Source organism: Zingiber officinale, chromosome 2A (assembly GCF_018446385.1).
Source record: "Zingiber officinale cultivar Zhangliang chromosome 2A, Zo_v1.1, whole genome shotgun sequence".
NCBI lineage: Eukaryota > Viridiplantae > Streptophyta > Magnoliopsida > Zingiberales > Zingiberaceae > Zingiber > Zingiber officinale.
The window spans coordinates 20,952,088-20,962,307 of NC_055988.1; the positions used below are offsets into that span (position 1 = coordinate 20,952,088).

The 10,220-nt window shown below is 40.2% G+C and overlaps 2 protein-coding genes across 3 annotated transcripts in view; one reads left to right on the forward strand and one right to left on the reverse strand.

Annotated features, from left to right (window-relative positions):
- Nucleotides 1-3,642, forward strand: part of LOC122040915 (DExH-box ATP-dependent RNA helicase DExH14-like) — a 77,625-nt gene extending 73,983 nt beyond the window's left edge. The window contains exons 47-49 of the mRNA XM_042600406.1: nt 1,498-1,641; nt 2,980-3,111; nt 3,216-3,642. Of these exons, the coding sequence (XP_042456340.1) occupies nt 1,498-1,641; nt 2,980-3,111; nt 3,216-3,287 (348 nt within the window). The 3' untranslated portion in view covers nt 3,288-3,642. The remainder of the gene's footprint in view (nt 1-1,497; nt 1,642-2,979; nt 3,112-3,215) is intronic.
- A 365-nt stretch (nt 3,643-4,007) lies between these two features.
- LOC122040916 (probable sucrose-phosphate synthase 4) lies at nt 4,008-10,019 on the reverse strand. 2 transcript variants are annotated; one of them, XM_042600408.1, is made up of 13 exons: nt 9,581-10,019; nt 9,424-9,513; nt 9,114-9,334; nt 8,985-9,048; nt 8,684-8,898; nt 7,139-7,763; nt 6,694-6,825; nt 6,450-6,626; nt 6,328-6,381; nt 6,198-6,260; nt 5,271-6,110; nt 4,643-4,770; nt 4,008-4,572 (listed from the first exon to the last, which is right to left on the reverse strand). In XM_042600408.1, the coding sequence occupies exons 2-13, from the start codon at nt 9,463-9,465 to the stop codon at nt 4,308-4,310; spliced, it is 2,826 nt and encodes a 941-aa protein (XP_042456342.1). In that variant the 5' UTR covers nt 9,466-9,513; nt 9,581-10,019; the 3' UTR covers nt 4,008-4,307. The 2 variants fall into 2 exon arrangements, with proteins under 2 accessions (XP_042456342.1, XP_042456341.1); XM_042600407.1 differs by having other exon boundaries at nt 9,571-9,995.
- Between the last annotated feature and the right edge of the window lie 201 nt (nt 10,020-10,220).

Sequence of the window (10,220 nt, forward strand, 5' to 3'; positions counted from 1 at the left end):
AAAAACAATTATTCAGGATATAAAAAACTTATATGTACTAAAAGATATACAATATATATATATATATATATATATATATATATATATATATATATAAATGCATATACAAAATACTTATAATAAAACTTGTATATGTCAGTATATAAGCTGCTATATAGAAGTATATAATTAGATAACAATAACTTGGATTCAAGCCTGGATCAGTTTCCTCAAAGTATGTCCCCCAACTCCTTCATGATGGACTGGGTTATGTATATATTGGTTTTATTTTTTTTATTTTGAAAAAAAAAGGGTTCTATCAGTTATACAAATTCGCAATTTTTTAGCCTGTTCATGTCTTTGTCACATTTATTTTTCTTCCAAACCTGATTTATATATATTAAACTGGACTGAATTGGGCTCTGGTTAGCCATTTAATAGATTGACTTACATATTCAGTACTACTATAAAAAAGTAGCTTCAGGCCCACAGTGAGACTCAAAACAATATTAATTGTAGCATGCATTGTATTTCCCACTCGACCTCAAGTTGTAGAATATATTTGATCTTTGTGCAGCTTGTTACATAAAATTCTTTGGAGTAATGAGAAGTCACTCAAAGATGATAAATGCAATTCTTGTACAATAATTGAAATACTTGATCTTCTAAAGAGTTATCAGTTGGAGTGAAGTTTATGACAATCTTCAAGAGTGATATCTTTAAAAGATGGAGTTGATAACAGTTAAGGCATTAAGGTAAATGCCTAGCTAGGATTTACAGAGAGTTTTAGTAAAGTTTGATATTACTTTGAGAGATATGCAGAAGATGATAGCAATGAAATTGAGTAAACAAAGACTAATCTATGTTACTGAAAGCATGTTGTAGTCTCTCTAGTTTGTTCATCATTTTACGGATACTACAACAATTTTTTGATGTACAACAAAACTGGGAGATACCATGTTTTACCTTTGGAGACTATTCTAATGAATAAGTTCCTCAAAAAGGCAAACTGAGTGTTATTGTTACATATCTGAAGAATGGGATACACTAACCATTAAGTTGTTCAAGTAAATAAGTCTTACCAATTAGCTATCCCTCCTGTCATATACCCTTTTTCGGATCTGTTGTATTTATTTGTACACTGTCTGATAGTTCTTTGTTATTGACTGCTGCTTCATTTTCCACACCTGTAAGATTTGAGTTAGAGAACTTCAGTTGCTACTTACAGATTATCCATCAATTGGCAAATAATTATATTTTCTTTGATATTTTTCCTTTGTTTTGGTGAGACGACAAAGATCCATCTTCCTAAATAGCTGTGTAATAGCATTCTCAACTTCTAATTCTTGACCAATCAACTGTGTAATTTGGGGAAAAATGTGTAAGAAATATTGTTTTAACTTTAATCGTAGGCTAATACTGTTGATTTGGTTTTCTATATAGAAGCAGTTCAATCTTAAAGGAATCTGACATTAAAAAACTGGAAGTTATGTGTAGTCTTCTGATTGTTGGCTGCAGGATCTACAGCATTTTCCTCGCATCAGAGTAAGAGTAAAGCTACAATATAGAGATGGCAAAGCATCAGAACCTGAAGCACTTAACATCAGACTTGAGAAGATAAATTCTAAGCATTCACGAGCTTTTGTGCCTAGATATCCCAAGGTGAATGTTTATTTGATTCCTTTGAGATTTATTCGTTTATAACCCAAAAGGTTTTCAGGATCTCTTCTGTTAGGTGTGATCTTTAGAAAAAGGTGTTGATTATCCTTGCACTAATATAGTGAACTGGAATGCTCATCCAAATGAATGCAAGTGATGCACTTTCCCAGATGTTGGATATAGCCACCTAGAAAATAGTTAATCTTATTTTGAAAGTTTTTTAAGTTATATTTTACAAGACAACAGAGAATTCCAAAATGAAAAGAAAACTAAAATTATACTTTATGGATAGTTCAAAATATCCTCTATGCGAAATCAGATGTTGACAGAAACGAAAACCAAATTACTCAGTCACTAAATTAAGTTTTTTAATGAAAGAAGATTGACATGGTTTTCATATTATTAAAAATTTTGTTATATCCCATATTTATGGTCATCAATTTCAATAATTTTTACTAAACTTTTTATTTATTTTTTAATATTACTTGTGTAATCTTGATGCAACACAAGAAGAGGATTTGATTGTTTGAAGATATGTGGAGTAGGTATCTAAAATTTATTTTAAAATGTATTGGAGGACAATAGTAACTTAGGCATGAAACCCAAAGAATCCTAGGCATCATACTGTAGGCAGATTTATCATACAATTTGCATTTATTTTTAAACTTCACTTTTGCTACTTCGTACTCAACAATACTGCAACAGTAAAGCATACACATATTTACTAGCAGGTGGGCATCTAGAACATAAACCGGACACAAAAACTTATAATATACTTTTGATTGATTCTTAGGATTTCTTACAAACAATAAAGACACTTGACTAAATTAAAAACTCTTTAACAAACAAGAAAGAGCATTATTTCCTCAATAGGCTCATCATTATTAGAATGTTAGATTAAAAATTGAGCTTTGGAATCCTTCTTTCTGCACTTTTACAGAAGACTCACTTGTCTCCATCAAATCTTCAATATTATATTATCTTCATCTTGTTACAGCATTTAATTAATTTTTTTCATGCTTGTAATATTTTGCATTAGATAATGGGAAGAGTTAGATAGTTTGCACTTGAGACCACTCCTCCAGCATTTGTGCATACTTGGTTGTTTTAGATTGTTTACGGTCTACACTGCTCCTCCAGCATGTGTGCCTATTTGATTGTTTTAGATTGTTTGAAATTGACACTGCTCCAAGCATTTATTTGTGCGCTTAGGGGTTCTTTAATTTCATTGTAACTTTAGCGTGCAGAACAGAGAATCCAAGTCTAACTCCAGCATATCTACCCTGCTTGCTAATTTCATTTTAGCGTCTTAAATTGTCTTGTTGACATTTTGCCTTTCAGGTAAAAAATGAAGCATGGTGGTTAGTTCTTGGCAGCATTACATCCTCTGAATTATATGCTTTGAAAAGAGTGAGTTTCTCAGGCCAGACTTTTACTCGTATGGAGTTGCCTCCGTCTAAAATCAACTTTCAGGTGAGACTCGGAAGGATAGCTGACATTCCACTGCATGGAATTCCTTTTCCTGTGCTTTCTTGCCTAGTTAATAAGCTTACTAATTGTGTGTTATTTTTGTTCAGGAAACCAAATTATTTTTGGTATCAGATTGTTATGTCGGATATGAACAGGAATGCCCCATTGAAATAAGCTAATCACCACGCCCTTACCTGGCTTGTTTATCTGGTGCTGATATCTATCAGATGGAAGTGAATATATTAAGCCATTCTACGAGTACAATGACCCAAATGTAGGATCCCTATAAGCTGGTAAAAAATCGAAGCAATGGTGAATCCTTCTCTTTAATAAGTATTTGCGCTTTCTCTGCTCTGCACTTTCCCTTGTTTTTTTGTTCACGTTATATTTATTATTTTGAAGCCACGGCAGTTGTATGGTTGCTGCGCGGTGTCTTTTTGTCTTTTTGTACTGGGGATATTTATTTGATGAAGGTATAGCAGATTACTCAAAGCCCCAATGAAAATGCATCATCTCTTATTTTGGCCGTTCTTATTTTAGTGATCAAAGTTTTATGATTTTTCAAAAATTTAAAAATATAATTAAATACTATTTTTCTTTAGTAAAATTGACCGCAAGGTTTTTTTAAAAATTTTTTTAGAGTCTCCTTGATGGCCCAGTTATGTTGTTCTGACCATGGCTTTTGGATGCTAAGTGGATTGTTCCTATAATTTTGAGCCTGAACAAATCATTAAGGTTGTTTTGACAAGAACCTGTTGAATTTATTAGAGGTGAATGATGTGATAAATATTTATTTTTAATGGTTTTGTTTTAGTTTTTCAAAAATTGTAAATTAGGAAAAAAAAATAACGAACCAACTAGTATATTACTTGAATAAATTCCTAGTTATGAATTTATAGTGAATGTAAATTTGTTTGAACTCTTAATTAAAGTTCCCTTCATACTTGGGTTACATCCATTATAGAGAATGTCTTAGCACTTCTCTATAATCACTAACAATCAATCCCTTGATAAAACACTTTAAAAAGATGAAAACTCTCAGAACATTTCATTCTTTATGCCAAATGTGTGTTTCTTGTGAATTATGAATGCAAAACTCATCCATCACTAGAGATGATATTAGCAATTCTATGTTTCCTGCGTTGGTAACATTCACCTTGAATATATAGCATGTTTCTAGGCATTAATTCGAGTCATATTTATCTTTGTTGGATGAAGCTAAGGATTTCAGATGCGATATTGCTTTCACATAGAGAAACTGTGTGGCTTTCTGAAGGCACTACGTCTTCTTTCTTGTAGCTATCCTTGTCGCGCAGAAGCCTTTCGCTGCCTCGAGCTACCAAACCCTGCACCGTTACAGTTTTCTGTATCCCAGGCAGGAGCTGTTCATAGTCCGTGTCTCCTTTTTCACCCATAATTACCAAAAATTTCGTGAGATCAATGCTCCAACGCATCGATAAGTATCTGTAATGCATGGCATTAGTGAATCAAATATGTAAGAAAAAACCTAACTATGCATAATGCAACAACAAACCTCAAAGCAAACGCCCTGGATGCAAAGAGAGGAATGACATTAAGCCGCGTGCCTCCGCGTGCATAAACAAGGTTGCAGCGAAAGCCCCGCATCCGCAGCCTTTGCCTTATGGCGTCGATTTTTCTAATCTGGTACAACAATAAATTTCAATAATCTTTTTTTCTTGAAAAAAAACTCAGTATATTATGAACTTGAAAATAGTGGATTTAAATGTAAAAACAAGTGTGCAAAAATTGAGATTCAAACATTCAATCTTTAACATCCTTATGAAATATTCTAGTCATAAATACCTCTTCAACTTAATACTTAATTTTAAAATAATAATTATTTTAAATATTAAAATATTAAATTAGTCAAGTTCAAGTCAATATTACATGAGTTCGAAATCAGCTCGAATATTAAACGAGCCGGCTTAAGCTCGATTAATTCTAAGCTCGAATTGAGCTCGATCAATTCTGAACTCGAGTCAAATTTTGATCGAGCTATTCGTAAATGACTTGACACATTTAGGTTATAGTGTCAGAGGCACCCACACGTTATTTTAGGATATTGTTAAGTTAAATAAATATAATAATTTCAGAAGTATCCAATTTGGTAGGACGGAAATAATGAAAATGGGGGAACTCACTTTGTCTCCTGCTTTGACCGAGAAAGCGTGGCAACGTGGGCGGCAAGCCGCTTCGTCGACCGCCAGATCGTCCTCCTTCGCGCCGTCCAGCCGCGCAAGCTGGAGCACCGTTGACCTCACGTTCTCCGCCGGCCACCGGTACTCCACGTGGCTGTCGTAGTCCGCGTCCTCCGGTGCATCTCGAGACGGGTAGTAGAGTTCGCTCCCGCTTCCGCACACGAGCGCGTCGAACGTCGCCGCCGGTTCCACGTTGCAGCATCGCAGAGCCTCCATCGTCTCCTCGACGGTGGACCCTGTGGCCAGCACGTACGCCACCCGCCCCGCCTCGCTTACGGCGGCCATCGCGACCTGCAGAAGGCGCCTGAGATCGGAGACCCCTGGCCGCCCGTCCTCGTCGTAGCAGTCGGCGGCGATGACGACGACATGGCGGCGGCGTCCGGGGCCAGCTGGGGCGTGATCTTTGACCGAGGAGGCGTGAGGGGTTTCGTGGCGGCGGCGGATGTCGTCTAGGATAGCGGCGGAGGCGAGCTCTCCCGTGGGGTCGTCAAGGGAGAAACGGAGGGAAAGGTCGTCGCCGAGGTCCCGGAGGGAGTCGCTCATGGGTTCGGGGACAGGCGGGGGGAGATCGAAGCAATGAGAGGATGGCTGTCCCAGCCCCCGGCAATGCTCGACGTGGGAGAGGTAGGCGCGGCAGTGCTCCGGCCAGGAGAAACAGTGAATGTTCTTGAGTCCGTTGCGCCGGCACTCCAGCCACAGCGACTTGTCGGCCACCAGCTTCAGCAGCGCGTCCGAGATCGCGCCTTGGTCGTGAGGATCCACCAGCACTCCATTGTTCAATACCTGAATTCAAATTCATCATTTTGTCTGAAAATCTTCGATCCCAAAACCAAAGATCGACAATCATGTAAAAAAAAAAAAAAACAAAACCTTGAGAATGTCGACAGGACCGCCGTTCCTCGTCGCCACCACTGGTAATCCATAAGCCGCCGCCTGCAGAAGAACAAGCATTGCAATCGCAAATTCAAAGAAACACACAGACTAGACGCCCATTACGTACCTCTATGAGCGTAAGGCCAAAAGGTTCCACGAGGGCTGGATTGATGAAGACTCCCTGCTCAAACAATTATGGAATTAATACGAAGAAACAGGAAGATCGAAGAACACTGCAGTTGACAATACCTTAGTCTCTGCAGCGAGGCGATAGATTTGGGGGACGTCGCATTGTTTGTGATGCTTTGGGTAGGACACCTGACCGTAAAGATCATACTTGTCGATCGACTTGAGCACCATTGCCAGAACAGCCGCACTGCCGCCGGACATCCCTTCGATGTCGTCTCTGTTTCCGAGTATCAGAGTCTGCCACGGCGAAACAGAATGATCGTTTGCTTCCAGATTTCACAAATATACATGATTGAGTATGCACCAGATTTGCGAGCTCTCGTAGACGGTGGCACTCCCCGAATGCCTTCAACAGAGTCATCACGTTCTTCTTTGGGTCCGGTCGAGACAGCGCCAGGATCATCGGCTTGTGAGGGTTTGTGAAGAACCTCATGATCTGCTCTCAATTCACCGATCAGAAGTGAGCAAAAAATTAAAGTTTACCTTATTGAACAAGAGCCCAGATCAAGAGATGAATCAATTGTAATTATTGTCAGATCGTGGCTACGATCCGACTACAATTGATTACGATCCCTTTCTAGATTCATCATTCTCCAGGTTATAATTTGGATTGGGATGGATGACCGAATACCTCCGCTCGGTCCTAGGCTGTCTCCGGATGACCTCCAGACGGCTTCTGGTCACCCGTCCCCACCCAAACTGGGAGGACGATAAATTTGAGGAGGGAGGCAGGTTGGATTGTTACTTACCTCTGACCAGATGGGAGGCAGGTCCCTTCTGCTTTGAGCTCGGTCTGAGCTGATCAAAGATGATATGTCTCCATCTCCTTCGATCAGGTCCTGCGTGTTCACGTAGCTGAAATCCATGCCCGGCGGTATGACCACCATCCTGGGCATGTACCGTCCGAGGCAACTTACGCCTCTTCGCCTTCTCACCCGGAGCTTCCTCTCGAGTTTGAGATCGAATCCGTCGTACGACCCCCACTGCTCCTCAATCTCCTGGCGGGTGCTGGTGACCACCATTTCTGCGGCGTCGAGCGCCGCCTCCTCGCCCTCGATCCTCCTCATGATCCTGTAGGTGGAGTTGATATCCTGCAGGCTGAGTCGCCCCTGCTTCAGCAGCTGCTCTAGCTTGTTCCGCCCCAGCGAGTGGCCCGTCATGACCATCGGCACGTTGAGCGCGCCGGCCAGCCGGGCCGCTACCTCGCCGCCGTCGGCGTAGTGGCCATGGATCACGTAGGGCCAGATAGGCTTGGCGGCGCCGCCGTCTTCGGTCAGTTGCTCGGAGATCGCGCGGGCCATGTTAGTTATGTGAGTCAAAGCTCTATCAACGAACTCTGGAATGTGGGGCCAGAGAGACTCCTTCGGAATGTAACTGCCAAATGAAAATACTTTTTTAATAAACTTTTGACAAGGTCAAAATAAAGTCACATTTTTCTTAACCAACAACGGCACCTCTTACACTCCGCTAAAAGTTAAATAATAAGATAAGCTTATAGCTATCCCTCAAGTTAACTAAAGGGGAGATGTTTTTTTTTAAGGATATATCGAGAATTAATTTTTTATCTCATTATAATAAATTTATTATCATCTAACCAACTTAAGGACATTCTTTTTTATGGTTCAATAATATATATGTATCCTCTTACGTTCTTGTACTATTCTTATTATTATATGTTATTTAAATATTTGATCTAATTTCTACATAAATCGGACACATTATAGTAGTTAACTAGTACACCTATTGTTATGATTTTGTAGTTGATATAAAATTAATATTAGGTGAACAGGTTGAATCTGTTATAGTATTGTAACAGTTATAAAATCATAGTTGGTACAACGTAAATATTTAGTTAGATTGAATTGACATTATAGTAATTATAATTTTATAGTTGTTATAATGATGACAAAAGGTAAATATGCTCGTCCCCTGTTTCTCATCAATCTGTTTCAACATCAACACAGAGGAGATAATTTATAGTTGCTATAATGATCAACGTGAATGGTGGATGAATATACTGAATTGTATTATAGTAAATATGAAATCATATTTTTAAATTTAGATGGATGGGTGATAATAATGAAAAAAGAAAGATGGGAAGGTAAATGTAAATGATTAAACAGTGCTAGATGAGGTCATTTTCATTAAAAAGTAAAATGGGAGTCCATTTGAGAAAAAATATTATTTCCTTCGACTTTTACCTTAAAATTTACATATAAATATTCGGGGTTGTTTTTTTTTAAAATTGTCTATAAATTAAAAAATAACAAAAGTAAGAGTAGCGATGAACTCGCCTATCGCGGGGTCCACACGGAAGGCGAATAACGTAGGCTCCGCAGCCGTCGGCATCGGCGCCTCTGTCAGCGTCGGCCGCACGGGACAACATCTCCACCGGCTCGCCGTACGTCGAGTCCACCTCCGGCGATGAGATCTGGCGAGTCAACAAGTCGACACGGTAGACGCCCTTGGTGGCCGCAAGCGCCCGAGCCAACTCCACCACGTACTTCACCTGCGCGACGCCGCCCAGTACCAACCCAATCCAACGTATTACAAAGGAACAGAGCAACAGATCCATCGTTCACAAATGAAACAAACCTGGCCGCCGGTGTCGGAATCCCGTCCTAATTCCATGTTCTCCCCGCGCACCAATCCATGCAAACTGCAACCATTTTTCACATTGGAGATCATCACGACTGATTAAGCTCTGAACACAGAAGATCATACCTGATCAAGACAATGTAGAGATGCTTGCTCTTGCCGTGCTCCTCTTCCTTCCACAATTGCATATCGGAGTTGATGCGCGAGGGGATGTTTCTGGCAGTTCCAGCCAGAAGCTCTGTCTTTTCGCCCTCCGATAGCTCCGATATGTCCTCCGCTGCATCTCTGCTCCCCTGTTCCCACTCTCTCTTCTTCTTTGCCAGGCGCCGTGCTTCTTCCCACTCGATCTAATTAAATAAAAATTTCATTTTTTTTTTTTCCAAGTTCTGAAGAAACCATCGATCTCTGCTTCTTCCCTTTGATCAAATCAACTCACCTGCTTCTTTTTGCGAGCCAGATGCCAAATCCTCCAGCACATGTTCTCCAGCCGACTGTTCCGCTCTTGGCTGTTCCTCGTGGCCACCACCTGCATGCTGTGTCGATCAGCACGCAGAGATTTAAGAAGATCGTATTCAGTCTGTACCTTAACCCACGTCTTATGGAGGTCGGTATCGTCGAACCGGCTGACGACCTCCTCGACGAAGTACTTGGTGGTGCTGTAGCGTTCCCCGGCGGCGGCGGCCTTTGCTCCGCGTCCGTTGCCTTTGTCGTGTAGCTCTCCTACCAATTGCGTAAGGGCAGAGAAGGAGAAGCGGCGGTCACGGTGGAGAAGAGTCTGCTTGGTGCCGGCGTCTAATATGGCTTCCAAGTACCCGTTGATCCATTCGTTTCCGGCCATCTGGTATCCTTCTTCAGAGACCAGGAGTCGTGTGTAGAAGAGAGGGCAGAGGTCTCGTTTATATAAAGCAAGGAATACAAGAAAATTGTATATTTTTTTTCTCATTTTTGTGCCTCGAGAGTTTATTCGATCGATTATTCCCAGCACATAACTAGAAATAGTTACAGTTAACTGATGCATTCTGATCTGTGTGTTTGATTGTTCATATCATATATATATAGATGTTAGGACGCTTGAATTGATGATCAATGACTAAAGGGGGTACTTTATGTTCTTATTAATAACTTAGAAAGGCCAACTAAACGTGTAATTAATATGCAGCTAATTAAGGAAAGAAAAAGACAAGCGCTGATACTTCATATAATATAATATGATTCGATGAGTAACTCTTGAAA

What these genes read in the sequence shown, in the direction of transcription:
- LOC122040916 (XM_042600407.1), bottom strand. Translation starts at nt 9,930, where the DNA reads ATGAGAAAAAAAATATACAATTTTCTTGTATTCCTTGCTTTATATAAA. An exon ending in TGGCTCGCAAAAAGAAGCAG is followed by an intron (nt 9,335 to 9,423) that starts GTGAGTTGATTT and finishes TTATTTAATTAG; the next exon opens with ATCGAGTGGGAAGAAGCACG. An exon ending in GTCCTGTCGACATTCTCAAG is followed by an intron (nt 6,111 to 6,197) that starts GTTTTGTTTTTT and finishes ATTTGAATTCAG; the next exon opens with GTATTGAACAATGGAGTGCT.